Genomic DNA, 17,853 nt, shown 5'->3' with positions numbered 1-17,853 from the left:
AGAGATCTAGCCTCTTTATTTTGCTCTCAAAGTGCACCAGATTGATGCATTTAACTTTAAAATGTACCAAACTAATATTTCACGGGGAGCATGCCCTAGAGGAATCCGAGGTTCACCCACCAGTCTCACAAAATCGTGTGGGAAACACTGGGTGGACTTAAGTCTGAAGTCTCAGTCCATCTTCATGCAAATGGCCCCAACTAGGCATGGTTTCAATTGACTTTCAACAATTCAGGAAGTGGATCTCCTTCAAAAGTCTAAATATCGAAAAACGTTTTGTACATTTTATTTAGCGTCAGAGGGTTGTCCTGTTACAGTGAAAAAACACATAAGTAGTACAGTCAATGGAGAATCAATATTGTGGTACATATTTTATATTTATACAGAAAAGGAGAGGGACTAGGGGAAATTTGGGCCGACAAGAACCACAGACGCACAACTAAGCTGCTCAAACGTACCCCACGTAATTTTGGGAAGGAGATTTTGAACGTTCCAAGAAAACAAAATTGATCAACACTTCCTAAGTATGAGATAACCTAAATTAAGTATAGAGTATAGAAACCGGGTCCCTGAAACATTGTCTGATGCCAACGGTAGACGTAACCGTCTCAGCGAGGTAATCCTACTCCGACCCTCTCACCATGTTCATGACATCCCTCTTCTACATATATTGCTGTTCCATTATAGAAAACTCACTTTCTACTTCCAATAACACAAAAACACCGGCGCAAGTCCCTTTCAGACCGGACCAAAATGAATCCTAAGATTTGTAGGATCCACAAAATCCGACAACGCTTCTTAACAATGGGGGTGGAGCGTCCCAGCAATGCCACGCAGATCCCCATATAGAAAGGTGATAAAGCACGTACCGGTTTGCGTTCCCGCTTGGTGTGGATGTGCTGTGGAGGCTGAGGCGGTGGCTGCTGCTGCTGTTGCTGCTGTTGCTGCTGCTGCTGGGGCGCCGGGTTCATGATAACAGGCGCTGCCTGCACCGGCTGGGGGAACTGGGGCTGGGCCGGGTAGTAGGCCCCTGCTGTGAGACACACAGAGACAACACACACTGATTTACACCTAGACCTGGGATTGGTCAGGAAGACACCCCCTCCCCCCCACACACACATTAGCCCCCCCACCCCCGACAGCAGGGAGCCGAAAATGCAGATTTAAAATGGCTGATGAGGATGACCCCGAGTGTTACGTCGGGCAGTTTCTAAAAAGCCTAATTTAAACGTGAAAAGCTTTTAGTACCTGCTGATCTCCTGTGGCACAACAGCTTGCAGTCTCACGGCAAAGCTGCTCCCATTTACAATGAGGTAGCTGGCTTTCTAGTTCAAATTCACCTAGCTGTAGTTGTTATCACCGATGGCTGGCCAATGAGCAGGGCAGCCATGGGAGGTTAGTTTCCCTCTCTTTAAGAGTATGAATCCACAGGACTGTTATGACACGTGCCAGCAGCAGCATCTGAATATCATTGTTACACCTTCTTCTTCAGGCAAATGGTCTGGTCACTTTCAACGTCAGAGGTGTGTTTGTGTGTGTGTGTGTGTGTGTGTGTGTGTGTGTGTGTGTGTGTGTGTGTGTGTGTGTGTGTGTGTGGAGAGGGGGTGGTGGGGGAAGGAATGAATGAATGGGACGTCTCCATTTGAGCTTCATTACGTGCAACATTTACAACTTAATTAAGGTTCAGGGTTCAGGTTTATTGTCATATGCTTATATAATATATATATATATAAAAAAGAAGTGTTTAAAGAAACAATGGCCGTCAGTCTACATGATGTTTGACATGTTTGCTGCATATCTGCGTCCTGTACTCAAGGGACTATAGAAGGGGTCGTCTCTTGAAACCCAATGGCTCTGCAGACGTGTAGTCAGGTATGGACAGTAGTGTGAAACTACTGCAGATGTAACGTGACAACTTTGTGTCTTCTGCTGAAGCCTGGCACTTTTGTCCTACGAGACTCGTTCTACTAGTCAGTCTGTAAGCTCATACTGCACACTGAATATCAAACAGTGATATGCAAAGATTGTCACCACATTAAAAAGGGTAGACAGAACTGCTACCAGAGAGGCCAGCAGGATATTAGAAGTGATAAAAACATGCTAGCTAACATTAAACAAAAAACTAAATCGCAGAGACATTCAAAAGAACAAAGAGGGCAAAGACTGGCTTTACTCAAAATGATTTTAACCCTTTAAACCGGTGAAATCACTGACTGATTAAAACACTGCACCCAATTTAAGGCTTTACTCAAAATGTTAAATATCAATGGATAATCTACTCCAAAGCATGCCGAATATAGTTCCTAATAATATGTTGTTGAGGCCACATAAGGCTAGTCTAGTGGGCTAGTCAGTCAGTTTTGATGTCTCAAGTTTAGACCAACAGGGTTCAACTGCCTACCAAAGCCTTTTCGCTTTATCGTGGCCTACTGAAAAGCTGCTTGGCCTCAAGATACTATGACACAGCAGTTCCCTTCAGTAGTCCCTGCATATGGGCCATTTATATCTCAGTATCATGGACATCACAAATCCATCCAAGATGGCAACAAGTTCAAGATAGCAGCCAAGGTGCCTCACACACCATGCCAACGGAAATCTCAAAGATTCAATCAGTTGGAAAATCCCAATTCTTCTTCAGTGCTCTTACCTGGCCTTTTAAGGGGCCTCCTCTACAGTTGGAAACCATCTCAGGCCCCTTTCCAACTCACACACACATCCTCACTCTTTCATGGAAGGAAGGGAAAGAAAAAAAAGACTTCACACAGAAGTGGCCTCTCTGTCGGTAGCTCTCCCTCTCCCTCCCCCTCCCTCCCTCTGTCTGCAGTCAGCTCTCGCTCTCTCGCCCTCTTTCCCCCTGCATGCTTTTCAGCCTAACTCGCATTACTGAGTATGCATTGTTGACCAGAAGCTGCATAGCCTAAATATAGTCAAAAACCCACACCGACTGGGAAAGAGGGAGGGAGGGAGAGAAAGTGAGAGTGGCAGAAGGGGAGCATGCACTAAAAAGAGAAAACCAAGGGAGGAGACTTTCTTGGAAAGCGTCCCAACACTGTAAATAAGGGCTTGAGATATGACTCGGAGAGCAGGGGACTCAGAGAGGAGATGGTGAGGTGGGGGTGAGGGAAAAGGGAAAGGGGGGGGGGGGGGGGTAGAAAGAGTAGAGGGGTAGGGAATTTGAAAAAGACACTGTCCAGGCGAGCCATACCATCTGAATCCTCCTTCTCTTGAGACACACGATTCCCCATGTCGAATGCCTGCCTGCTCCGCGAGCCGCTTGTGTGTGTAGAAAGGAGGGGGGGTGGAAAGTCTTCTTAACACCCCCTCTCTCTCTCTCTCGCTCCTTCTTTCTACAGGTGCCCGTACAAAATACTGCTCCGCTTTATCCTTCCAGTATGTCTGCGTTTTCACCCCTCCCTCTGACCTTCCCAATCCCTCCCCTCTCACTTCTCCCTCCCTCATTCCTTCTCTCCTTCTGTCCCTCCCTCCCTCCCTCCCTCCTTCTTCCAACTGTAACCACAGCAGGCAAGCTAGACAACACGTCGCACTGTCCCAGTGACGTTTTAAGATGTCCGAAGGCTCTCTTAACCCCCCCCACAGCGAGTGATCTGCTTCGTGCCTGCTGGGAGGTCACAGCCTCTGCAGTGGTAGGTAGGGGTTTAGTAAATCACTCAACTGGGGGGTTAAAAATACCCCGGTCCCTCCTCTCACCCTGTATAACATCATCATGGCAGACTTTGGCGAGAGTGTGGTTTTTATCTGACAACTGGAGAGAGGGAGAGGGGGGGGGGGGGCCCTCAGTGGTCAGTTAGAGTGCCACCTACATGGTTGGAGGAGTATGGCTTATCAAAGACCCAAAAACGGTCTATTTCAGCTGATGGGGTCTGGCAAACAATACCGCAGCCTCAAGGCCAGGACCAGCAGGCTCCGAAACAGCGCCCCCCCCCCCCCCCCCCCCCCCAAAGCAGCCAGGCTTATGAACAAAGAGAACTCTGACGGTCTGCTGCCTGTCTGCTCACACACAACCAACATGGATGTAACTATGCATACACAAAACACACACGCAGCACCTTGCACTCACTACATCCTTATTGTGAGTTACTATTATATTGTATCGCCGTTTTATGCTATTGTTATTGCTTTCATGTTAATCCTACTCCATTGCTGTTTCTGCAAGGTTGAGGCATCAAAACCAAAGAGATTTTTTGTATATATTGATGTGACAATGAAGAACCTGAATCTGAAATGTCCAGTGTATTTGGTAGTCTGTATTTAGACCAGCATATTTAGTTTGAATAAAAACATGCCATTCATGCAATCAAGGAGTCAGCATGCTCAACCAATCTCATCCTCTCCACTCAATAGAACTGCCTCTAAACCTCACATGTGTTACAAATCAAATTAAATCCAATTTATTTGTAAGGCCCGACAACACACATTAATGTCCCCACTCAGTTGGGAAAACCTGACCCTTTATCAAAACGTCTGTCTAGTTTTTAAAATAAAGTGTGGATTGGCTCCTCCTCCTTTGTCCGGTTTCATCAACCTCAAGTGTGCCTCAACCAGGAACACTAGAGGTGTGGCAAGGGGGGACTGTACAATCCCTTTAACACTTTGACTGCCGGAAAACGCTTAAAAGTGTCATTCCCGGCCATGCTCGAGTTTCCGGAGGACGCTTTACAGCGTCCTTATATCAATATTTCAAAAATCTGCGATCGGATTCATATTTCCCCTCCGCTGGCCTGAGATCCACCAGGAGGACCCACTGAGCTCTCTGGCGGTTCAGGAGCGCCATCTGGTGGCCGATCGGCGCAATCGCCAAACAGGAAGTGCTATGGAGGTTGTGCTGGTCGGCCGTATTACTTCCGGGCACTCTGTTTGGCTACCGGGACTCGATCTCGACACAATACATAGCGATCGATTGCCAATAACTCGATAAACAACATGATTTGGACATATATACTATTATACAAGCTGGAAATGGACCCGATATTTCTACATACCATAATAGGTAAATGACTGTTCCACGCTCATCGCCCAACGGCGCGAGGAGGATACGGTAAGATTCAGCGTTATTTTTTATCGTATTCCATATAAACTGTTATGATGAACATAGGGCTGAGCGATATGGAAAAAAATCATATCGCGATAACGATATGATAATGTTATCATATTTCTCGATATCGATAATTATCGAATTGTTATAAAAAAAAAATTATAACAGATGTATGTTTATTTTGCAGCAATTCTTTGTCATTGCCGCCATCTTTAGTGTTACATCCCCTCACACTCCAGTTCTCAGGCTGCAGCTGGTTTAAAAGCGAAAGTAAACTGGCTTCTCTGCTGGCTGTGGCTCCAGGGGAGTTGAACAGTTCTGGCTCTGCTAGTTTATTTTCGATCTTTTGGCGCTTTTTTGGTGGACAAACCACCGCACATGTGCACCGTGACTCGTGACTGGAGTCTAGTTCTGCTAGCACACATAGCCTACTGTGTACAGATGGTTTCAAACTGTATTTTAAATTAGAAAGCAAACAAAAGCGTAACAGTAACAGTAAGAAGCATTTTGTATAGGGGAGCTCCAGTAGCTCACCACGTACCGCGAGTGCTATTTCAGCGCCGTGGACAACCGTGCTCGTCACGGATCTGGGGCTGAGCGCATTCGAATCCCGGACGGCAGCCGTGCCTTTCCCAGAGTGTCTTCCCCCCCATCTGAACCCTTTCAGCCTGCTTCTGTCAGTCGAACTTGACCAAGTATGAATGCGATGAAAAAAAGCGATAAACGCTAAAAAGAACCAGCTGACTGGTCAAAGTAAAAAAAAAGAAAAAAAAGAAGAAGAAGCATTTTGTATAGGGGAGCTCCAGTAGCTCACCACGTACCGCGAGTGCTATTTCAGCGCCGTGGACAACCGTGCTCGTCACGGATCTGGGGCTGAGCGCATTCGAATCCCGGACGGCAGCCGTGCCTTTCCCAGAGTGTCTTCCCCCCCATCTGAACCCTTTCAGCCTGCTTCTGTCAGTCGAACTTGACCAAGTATGAATGCGATGAAAAAAAGCGATAAACGCTAAAAAGAACCAGCTGACTGGTCAAAGTAAAAAAAAAAAGAAAAAAAAGAAGAAGAACCATTTTGTATAAAAGTATTATGTACTTCTGTATGACAACTATTAAAGAAACTTGGAAATAAATGGACAAGAGAAAAATAAATCTCAATTTGGTCAGTATTGTCATTTGGACAAGCAAAGCCATTACTTTAAGTTGCAGGCAAGAAAGACAAGTCTGCCCACTGTCTCTGGCTTTAAAAATGCCCTGTTGCAGGTCACAAAAAAAAAAAATATATATATATATATATATATATATATATATATAAAAACGATTTTTCGATTTTTTTTTAATTTCGATATTCGATATCGATTATTAAAATATATCGCGATATTTATCGTTTTTTTTTTTTTTTGATCCACTTTTTCTCCCATTTTTCTATATTTTTCTCCCATCCCAATTTCGTCTCGTCCAATTCTACCCTCCCCTGTCACGAACGCTGTTTCTTGCCTCCCACAAGCCGGCTGCAATGTGGACTAAGTCATACATAGCACAAGTCCCCTCCGGTACTTGAGGTAACAGCAGTCGCATCTTTTTCACCTGCGCAGCTCGATCTCTCAGTGGCGAGGAGTAACGCGTGGGAGGCTCACGCTGCCCCCGACACTTCCTGATTCTACTGCGCAGGCGCACCAACCGACCTGTAGGAGTTGTTGTCCACAACGCCCGATCCCCACCCTTCAGTTTCCCTCCCCGTAATACGGCCAATGTGTATTACTGCGGACGACCAGCTAAACTGAAAACAATGTGGAGAGCTGGATTCGAACACGCGAACCCAGCGTCTCCACATTGGTGGCGAGTGCCTTGCCCACTACACCACCTAGCCGCCCTCACGATATTTATCGTTATCGTTATATCGCCCAGCCCTAGATGAACATATCACCCACACTAGATGAATGATATAACGCTGCCCACGGAATTATAAACGATCCCCCGCCCATCCGGTCATCATCAGATCATACGTAGATCATTCTAGAAGTACGTCCAATTGAATTTTTTTATATCGCCCCGATTGCCATCAAACTGTATTTCATCATCAATATAATGCATTTGGGGCTATATATCACGTTCTGGAGAAAGCTGCAGAAAGAGATGAAAACATACTTATACATTAGACCATACTTTACTATGAATATGTGAATGAAAAAGTTTAACGTTGCTACACAATGAACAATACATATAGGACTTTGAATGGGCCCTAATAATGGCAATGTAGCAATAGAATTTAAAAAGTTATAGCCCTGCAAAGAAGGGGAATTTCTCCATAGACAAATAGCGCTGGCAATCCACAGTCATTTTCCGGATTTCTGGCCGGCACCCATAGTGTTAAAAAAAAGTGTATTTGGCCAGGCCGTCTTCTCATACAGAGCATCCCACCAATGGAACTCAATTCCTCAAACAATTAGAGTGTCCACATCATACCATTCATTCAAGTGCAGGGTTAGGGAAAGGCTCATTGAAAACCAGAACTGTCAACACTGAAGTGTCTGTGTGTGTGTGGATATGGTGCGTCTGTCTATGTCTGGGTCTCTTAATATGTCATGATGTGCTCTGTCCTTGTGTCCATGACTGTATTGTGACCTGTATCCCTACTATGTCTATGTGCTTTTGTTGTGTTTTTATTCTAATGTTATTTATCTTGATTTTATTCTGTTTTTATTGCTAACCCTTTTTTTTACACAGGATTTTAGCCTGTACCTTCTGGCAGGGGGACTGCCAATGGAAATTAGCCTTTTGGCTAAAATTGGGTGCATTTACATCTGTAAAATGTTTTATTAATGTACACTGTCCCCCATGAACAAATAAAGTAAACCTAAACCTAACCTATGGGCCGGACACGTCTTCTTTAAACAAGTCAAGAAGAGTGCGGCCGGGTAACGGAGCGGACTAAGCGTCTGTCTACCACCGCAGATACACTGGTATCGAATCCAGCTTGTCAGCGGTGCCTCCGGCTTGGCCGGTCGTCATACTGGCACAATTGGCAGCGTCAGCGGGAGGGAAGCCGGTGGGTGGTAATCTGGTCGTTGTAAACAGCAACTCCTACAGGTCAGTCAGGGCGCCTGCACAGCGAGGAAGGGATCTGGGTGAGGTAGTGTGCCCTCCCACGCGTTACACTCACCCAATGAGAGTCCTCGCTGCCAGGTGAAAAGAGGCTGCTGGCTGTCTCCTATGTATCAGAGGAAGCATGTGATAGACTTCAGGGCTCCCTAGACCGAGCAAGTAGGGGGCAAATGCACGCAACGACCAGGAAGGGGAGGGGGGAATTGGCATAACGACTAAATTGGGATGGGAGGAAAATACAAGAAAAATAGGAGAAAAGGTGGATCAAACAAGTCAAGAAGAAACATCACAATAAATCAAGGACAAAACACAATAAAGTAAAAAAAAAATTTAAATAAATGCATGTAAAATAAATAAATGCAACACTCCCAGACATACCCCACGCGAAGGTAAGGAAAAACTCACTAAAACCTAGCAATAGGAAAAAATGCACCACAGGCAATGTGGAGGAGAGAAACCTTAGAAGGGCCATTCAAGGGGGGGCCATGCAGGATATCAATGGACTCGTCACGTTCATTTCAGTCTCGGCATGTTTCTGCCACGGTGTGGACATTGAATTTACGATGATATATTGATGTCAAAATCTTCCTAGTAGCCGCTTTAAATTCATTTGTCTAACTTTAGCCTATGTCCACTGGGCCAGCGGTTCTCAACAGGGGTTCCGCGGCACACAGGGGTGCCGCGGAGAGCTGCCAGGGGTGCCGCGAGATGCCTGGGAATGTTCTTTAAAAATATAGAATGACAACAGTCTTATTTTGAAAATCCTGTAGCCGGTCTCATTTCTGCCCAAGCGCAGCTCCAACTATAATAACTAGGCTCCGACAGCTAGCAACATTCAGGTCATTATGATACTCTTATTTTGAAAATCCGTGGTGTCGTGACTCATATCCGCTCCAGCACACAGCCAATAGAATGCATCTCCACACAGCAGTACTAGTAGCGTCTCAGAGCAGCAGTAGCGTCTGGAACAGTGAACACGCACATTGCAATAGAGCAAGGATAGTGTTATTGCGACCCAAAACAAATCCCTGCTGTTTTATGCCGCAACGGGTCAAATGCATATAACATGCTTTGCAATCCTTGCCATTCCTTTATGACCACGTCGTGTTTAAGACCGGAATTAACGCCCCGTTAGCATAAGCTAACAACAAGCTAAAGCCCTGTTCAGAGCGACAGAGAACAGCAGAGTGGGGACTTGGAAGGAGGGGCATTCTCCCTCTGTGTGTGTGCGTTTGAAAAGATATGATGAAGTCAGACGAGTATATTATATTGATAGTAAATGTACTGAGGGTGGACAGACAGATGTTGATATTTAAACATAAAAAATACAATACATAATAAATGTATGCATGATCATTATGCAACATAAAACAATTGCAGGAACGGTTTGGGAGAGGAAGGGGTTGCGTGTTCCAAAAAATCTACTTAAAGTTTAAAGCTCAATATATCAAAACGTGGCACTTTATAGTGAACAGGAGGTCTATTTGTATTAAAAACAATAAATAGTTTTTCATTTAAATGTCTGGAAGAGCTAAACAAATTTTGTAATGTTTGTAATGTAATTCCTTACACGTAAACGGGTCTGGCTGTGTGACGTCAACTTGTCAGCATGAAAATGACATGCAACTAAATAACACAAATACAATAGGCACATTTGTGACTGTTACAAATATAACACGTTTTATACTTGTGCTACAAGATTTTGGCCTGTGCTACAAAACTATCAACCTCTGTAGCACCAGTGCTATGTGCAAAAAAAGTTAACGTACAGCCATGCAACTATTTAACTAAACAAATAGTCTATCTAGTGCTTCATGTGTATACAATAATTGCCTAATCTAATAACATGAACTAAAAAAGAAATCGATCACACGTTTCGTAAAGTTATTATAGAAACTTCACCAACTTATGTCCGCGGCAGGCGTCATTACTTTTACCAACAGATTTTCCAACGCATTTCCAGAGCAGTCCTATGTCTGTTATCAAGGAAATGCAAAGCGGCTATCGCAATCGTCGTTGTGATAATAATCACTAAATGCATTCAGTGCTGGATCTAATCAAATGGATTTATCGAGACACCTATGGAAAGTTCAAGACCGGACCACACAGCTTCTGAAAAGTGCTAATTACACGCTTCCGACGGCGATGGTCTACTCGCAGAACAAGTGAGTGTATCAGCCGCTGTGTTATGATTATTGATACAAAATGTAAATGAATGAATGAAAACTGTATTTAACAGATAAACAGTAAAAGGCACTCTGCAGGGATGTGATGTCATAATCAATCGTCACCTCACTAGAATAATATTTCCAACGTGAACCGCAAAGCTGAATTTTCACACAAAATGGGACACGTTTTTAACTCGTCCATCGAAACGGGTTACAGTTACCAATACCAATTCAGTACCTTCCAGTACCAATTCGACCGCTGAGATTGCCCCAGTCAAACAGTGCAGCTGCAATGTTGTGTTCTCATGCTAAACCAGACTGGTATCATGTTGTTTTTTTTTTTTTTTTTTGTCTTTTTCCCCCTCCATTTTCCTCCGATTTTCTCCCATCCCAATGTTAGTCGTATGCCAATTCCCAGTCCCTTCCTGATCGCTGCGCACTTACCCCCCACAGTCAGATCATCTGGGAGAGTGGAGGCTACCACGTGCTTCCTCCGACACACGTCCAGCCAATCACCGCTTCTTTTCACCTGGCAGCGCGGATTCTCATTGAGAGGGCGTAGCGTGTGGGAGGACCACACTATCCCCCTCATGTCCAATCCGCGCTTAGCAGGCGCCCCGACCGAACTGTAGGAGTCGCTGTTTACAACGACCCGGACCCACCCCGCCAGCTTCTCCCACCCTCTGATACAGCCAATTGTATCAGTGCAGACGGCCAGCCAAGCTGGTGACAACCCCGGAGCTGTGAGCTGGATTCGAACAGGCGAATCGAGCTCACAGCTCCGGGGCTGGTGACGAACGCAATCTCCGCTCGGCCACCTAACCGCCTGACTGGTATCATGTTGTGATCATTTTCTGTATTTAAAAAAAAAATACATGACTTTCTGTTTGAGAAATGGTCACACTATTGCTATATTTATTTATACATTTAGACCTGAAACGCCTGCTAATAATGCATTATATAGCCTGCATATACACACAAGTGTGTTTCCCGGTTTCAATGGGTTAAATAAACGTTATTTTGAAAGCAAGCACCTTTGTCATCATTGTAGCAAAAAAGACAGGACCGGAAAAGTCTTTATCGTATGTAGGGGTGCCCTAGAATATTTTATTGGACACAGGGGTGCCTTGGCAGCAGAAAGGTTGAGAACCCCTGCACTGGGCGACATCTCATTTGTCAAGAGTGATGTCTATGTTCTATAGTGCACACTTGTATCTGTTGTCTTCAGTACTAGCTACTTCTGGTACACTGGACTAGTGCACTACCAGACAAGCACACCACTGCCTCTCACAAGTATCTCATGTCTTCAGTACTAGCTACCTCTGGTACACATTATGGCACATTATGATGCATCACATTAGATAAGCTAGATGGAAACGGCAACTTCCTCAGTATGGCCCCCCAAATCTTTTTTACTCTCACAAGAGTGCTAAATAGTCAATGGAAATGTGTTGCGTAAGTATTGACGTACCAAATAAAATATCACATAATTGATCAGCTGTTCTGGCACAACAATTATTTTATTTTATTTAATTTTTTAAATGTGTTTTTGGTAGATTTTTATTGGCTTTTTACTACCGGGCAGTCCGGTAGAGAGAGAGGGGAAGAATGGGATAGATGGGGGGGGGGGGGGGAAGAGATTCGGCAAAGGTCGCGAGGGTCCAGGAGTCGAACCCAGGACTGCCGTGTTGCGACGCAGCGCAGTACGTGGTGTGCTACTTGAGCGCCCCTGGCACAACAATTCTTAAGTGGATTAAAATATTCTGATATGATGCAGCAAAAGGCCATCTGTGAATTCTCCCCTCCAGAAGTGCCCTAGTTAGAACTGTTAAATGTACTCTACTGCTCCCATGTAGGGGAGACCAGAGTTATTAGCCACTTAAGGATCGGGCCGTCACGCACTCGCATGCATGTCGCGGCACTTTGCCCTCATCTGTCGGCTTTGGGCTGCGTTTTCACGATCAACCAATACATTGTTGGAAAGTTGAATTTGCTGCCTTTCGATCGTCACCCCAGTCACCCTATTGCGTGATGCCATTCTCGAGTTACAAGATGAAACATCTGGCGAGAGTAATTTGAAAAGGCGCTCGGACGAGTGAGGTCCGGTTGTGAACGGTCCTGAACTGTCACCAGGATGATGGTGAAAATGATTGATCACTAGTGGTGGGAATCACCAGTTTCATCACGATACGATACGATATGGATTCTTTGGACAACGATACGATATTTGCCGATATCACAAAGTCTGCCACGATACGATTCAATTCAGGTGCCTGCGATATTATGTGCCCATTTAACACAATCAGTCACATTTAGATCAACTAAAAAAAGGCTACGGAAATATCAATTGATGTTTTTATTTTTGAGCTCTTCCAGACATTTAAATGAAAAACAATATATTGTTTTTAATACAAATAGACCTCCTGTTCACTTTTTATATATTGAGCTTTAAACTTTAAGTAAAATGTTTTGGAACTCACAACACACAAGCTAAAACCCCTTCCTCTCACAAACTTCCTACAATTGTTTTATGTTGCATGATGATCATGAATACATTTATTATGTATTCATGTTTAAATATCAACATTATCTGTCCATCCTCAGTAACACACACACAGCCCCTCCCCCACTCCCCCACAGAAAGGTAGACTGCCCCCACCCCTCCCAAGTCCCCTCTCCTCTCTCCTCTCCTCTCACGGTTAGCTGCTTAGCTTAGTTAGCTCACGCTAACGCAACGTTAATTTCGGTATTTAACGCGACGTGGGCATAAAGGAATGGCGAGGATGGAAAGCATGTTAGATGCATTTGACCCCTTGTGGGGAAAAAAACAACAGGCACTTATTTCGGGCAAAATAGGCGGACTCTGAAGCAATGTTGTCTAACGTCTACACACGCTGAGCTAATGTTGTTCCGGCCGGGGGCGGATATGCTCACGAGGGGATTTTCAAAATAAGAGTATCGCAATATGAATCGATCTTTTTACGTTGCATCGATCCTATTTGATTATTGATAATAGATCGATATATCTATCTGGATCGATGTATCGTCCAACCCCTATTGATCACCGTTGTAGCCAAGCAGCGTTTGCTCCGAAAGCGATCCGAGACGCGCGCTGAACGTGGGGGAAGGTCACACAAGAAGACGAAGTATTTTTTTTTTTCTGCCCTTTTTTGAGGGCACTCCATCCACCCCCCCCCCCCTCTTCAGGGGACAACTTTATTATTTATTATACGTTTTAACTATTTACAGTACACAATTAAATAAAAAGTGTAGTAAAATAAGAAAAATATTAAAAAAAAATATATTTCATTGCCCTCTCTGAGGGGGGGGGGGGGGACTCAGACTAGACATTGACAAACAAATTACAACTAAGGACAATGAAGGACAACAACGAATAGACATGACAAGGGAAAGGGGGGGGGGGGCAGAGAGGGGAGTAAGTAAAGTAGCGGGTGAAGAGGGGGATTGAGAGAAGGTTGGGTTATGGAGTGGATGGCTCACAGGTCAATCTCTTTAGGATTAGGAGCCTAGATTATCCACAAGCAATTCCCAGATGTTATTAAATTGTGAGACTTCGATGTGATCCACGGTTGAGATTGTTTCCTGTGATATGTAATTTGAGAGAAGGCCCAACCATTGCCCAGTATTCAAATTTTTTCTTGTCTTCCAGTTTAACCCCCTGAAGTCTAAAGTTTCTAGCTCCACCTTCTCAGAATATTCTCTTTTTTTTTGTTACATAATGTAAAATTACAGATTCATACCTTCAAAATAAGCCATCAATTGTCAAATTTGAGACGATAGTTTTCAATCAATGTCCTATCAAACATTCTGGTAAAATCCTAACAACTTTTCAGTATAGGACTTAAACTAGATCCAAGTTCATTCAGCTATCTGATGAGAGAACTACACTCCCAGAATTCAATGTGATCATTGTCACTAGAACCATTTCACACCTGGAGCAAAGGCCCAGTCATTCCTTTGTTATTCCAGTGAATGGACCCAGCAGGAGGCCTAGCCTAGCGACAAGCGGCCACTACATAGTTGGGTATTGAAAAAATGCTCATATACACATCGAGAATAATAATCAACAAGAAACATCAACTGTATCAATTGTATTGTACAATGAACAACCCTATATATCGCTTTTGGATTACAATAGTAATACAAGGTAATGTACTGATTTCTTTTGATTTCTCTGTTTGAGAGAGAGAGAGTGTGTGTGTGTGTGTGTGTGTGCAGGGGAGTAGCTGGGGGGGGGGGGGGTAGGATGATTCCAATAGATTGGGGGCCCCACATTTTTTTAATAGATTGGGGGCCCACAAATTGATTCTTTTCATGGGGCCCAGAATCTCCAGCTACGCCCCTGTGAGCGCACCTTTCTCTAGAGAGCTGTCATCACCGTGATGCGTGCTTGAATGAACTGCGAGATAACTCATAACTCGTACACACACGCACTCTGTCTCTGCCAGTTATGTTGATGAAAAGCATGTTAGACTACTTTTAATACATAAATTAACTTTCCGTCGGGTCCTGTGTATTCTAGAGAATGATAATAATAATAATAATAATAATAATAATGCAGGACGCGCTGAAGAAGCATACATAGAAGCAGACTCGACATTAACGTTCTGTCGGGTCCCGTGTATTCTAGAGAATGATAATAATAATAATAATAATGCAGGACGCGCTGAAGAAGCATACATAGAAGCAGACTCGACACAAGTTTCGTCTCGACGCTGCGTCTCAGCGCACACATACACGCACACCACATTATTCTGCGAAGCAGCTCAGTGTCCCGTGGATATTATTGCAAGAGATAATTCATACATATTATGAAAAGCCGATGCCGATCTGTTGTTTAGAATTTGGATGGGGGGTAGCGAGTCTCTGATACCTCTCACCTCTGCGCGGGGGTCTAACACCTATTCACAGCGCACACGCTTCTCTTGTGTGTGTGCGCGCGTGCGTGTATGTGTGTTTCGTGACGCGCTGTAGTTCTCTCGCAAACGGAAATAATTACAAGCATACCATCTAGCAAGAATTAAACGTATTTACAAGTCGTATTATGTTTAGCAAGTAATGAGACATATATAGTACATCTCAAAGCACTCGAAATTGTAATTTTTCTATTTTTTTTTTTTTATCCACTTTTTCTCCAATTTTTCTATATTTTCTCCCATCCCAATTTCGTATCATCCAATTCAACCCTCCCCTGTCACGAACGCTGTTTCTTGCCTCCCACAAGCCGGCTGCAATGTGGACTAAGTCATACATAGCACAAGTCCCCTCCGGTACTTGAGGTAACAGCAGTCGCATCTTTTCACCTGCGCAGCTCGATCTCTGTGTCGAGGAGTAACGCGTGGGAGGCTCACGCTGCCCCCGACACTTCCTGATTCTACTGCGCAGGCGCACCAACCGACTTGTAGGAGTCGCTTGTTCACAACGTTCGATCCCCACCCTTCAGTTTTCCCTCCCCGTAATACGGCCAATGTGTATTACTGCGGACGACCAGCCAAACTGAAAAACAATGTGGAGAGCTGGATTCGAACACGCGAATCCTAGCGTCTCCACACTGGTGGCGAGTGCCTTGCCCACTACACCACCTAGCCGCCCTGTAATTTTTCTATTTTTATCGATTTCTGAAAATATGTACGTTTAGAGCATTTAGAAGACATTCTAATTCTTTTGTTCTGCGCCCACGGGAGCAATACGCCCCGTTGACTCCTAAGGGATAGTTTTCTTGGCAACAGCTAGAGAAACGAGTAGGGGTTTGGTGTTCTGGACTAATAAATTGATAGCAGTAGTATCCCCAAGTAGGCAGAGGGAGGGGGAGAGAGGAATGCTGCAGCTCATGACCCGGGATAGTGTATTGATGACGGAATTCCAGAAGTCTTGAACAGGTGGGCAGAGCCAGGTGGCATGGAAATAGTTCTGGGGTGTTAAGGGTGCAATGGGAGCATACATCTGTGCTTGCAAATCCCATTTGAAACATCCTGTGCTGTGTGATATGTACTCTGTGTAACACCTTATATTGGATTAATTGAAGGTTAGTGTTGTTAGTCATTGTGAATGTGTTGGTGCAAATTTGTTCTCAGGATACGGCATTGGGAGAAAGCCAAGTCCTGTTCCCATTTTGTGAAGGGGAGATGGAATGTAGTGTCTGCGCTTGCCAGTATTTTGTATATTTTTTAAAAGTCCTTTGTTTTGACTAGAGCCACGAAATGAAGCAGTTGACGGGCATTTTGGATATTCATGCCGCATTTTTATGGGTACACACATTACAAAAACCTTTGTAAAATTCATTTTTATAAACTTTGGGCCTGTACTACATAAGACTTCAGGCTATGAAACCATTATGTTTTCCAGCTCCTACCTCTCAGCTGGAACTTAAAAATGGGCATCTGGCAACCAGTAAAAATAAATGAGAGTACACAAAACCTTTACTTCAGTGTGTTCAAACCTCTGTTACTCTATTTCATTAGCACTCAAAGTGATTTTTCTTTATTGTGTAAGAAACTTCAGAATGTTACCTTTCAAAAAAGGGACCAGACTCATGCATGTGCTATAAGTATAAAGTTTAATAAATCGCAAATTACTTTGGGTATAAAAAAAAGAAAAAAGAAACGACCCCCATTTTTGCTTTGAATGCCCAAACCGAGATTTCTCGGATTTACCCCCCACGGGTTGAATGCCCATAACGAGAATATTCATCAACCGAGTCTACCATTGGTAAATCAGCCAGCCCAGGCGCTCAGATGTGAAAAAAGCGCCCCCTATCGTCTCCCAGATGGTAATTCACCCTTTTGGATTGGACTCAATGAAAATGCACGAGAAAAAAAAAACCCGGACTCCACATTTTACTTCTCACGCATGTAACCGGAGCCAATCAGCTTCATGCTGGACCCTCAGGACAGCGTGGTTACTGTGTTTTACAGTACGTAGCATTGGCTCAATAAAAGGATCGATTTTCGGAATGGCGATCAGGAATTGGAATAATCCATTTGGATACCATCTGATCTCAGGTAAGGAATCTATTTGACCAGTCTTAGGATAATCAGACCTTTTTTCACGGAGATATAAGCTTTTCCCCTATAATGTGATATGGCTGTTTGACTGTAAGACCGATCAGGAACTGAGAGAATCGATTTTCAGCGCGCGGCACCAGCGTGCACACGTACACATATACTATCGATAATCTAGCGTTTATTTGAAAACGATTCATAAATAGGCCGAAAAATTACAACATTCTAGAACAGGGGTAGGCAACCTTAGGCACGCGTGCCTGCATAGGCACGCAGGGGCATTTGCATAGGCACAGGGGGCAGCAGTAAGAAAAAAAAAAAAAAAAAAAAAATGTTGCTTTGAAATATTATAGTGAAATATTTTGCACTGTTGTCGCATTTATCTTGTTGAAATCCTCCCACAGGTTCTTTTTACTACCACATATTTAATTGAGACCCTTTATTTGTTTATTATTTCAATTTAGCTGGAAATACATTGCTACATCATTCAGTAACATTTGCAGAGCCTTAT

The 17,853-nt window shown here is 44.0% G+C and overlaps 1 protein-coding gene across 1 annotated transcript in view; it reads right to left on the bottom strand.

The window, feature by feature from the left end:
* eif4g1b (eukaryotic translation initiation factor 4 gamma, 1b) overlaps positions 1-17,853 on the bottom strand; it is a 153,324-nt gene that overhangs the window by 88,607 nt on the left and 46,864 nt on the right. Inside the window, exon 8 of the mRNA XM_084319380.1 lies at positions 870-1,033. Coding sequence (XP_084175506.1) covers positions 870-1,033 — 164 coding nt within the window. The remainder of the gene's footprint in view (positions 1-869; positions 1,034-17,853) is intronic.

Source organism: Notolepis coatsorum (genome assembly GCF_963971535.1).
Source record: "Notolepis coatsorum genome assembly, chromosome: 1".
Taxonomy (NCBI): Eukaryota; Metazoa; Chordata; class Actinopteri; order Aulopiformes; family Paralepididae; genus Notolepis; species Notolepis coatsorum.
Note: the sequence above shows the minus strand (reverse complement) of the source record. Positions and strands in the feature narration are given on the sequence as shown.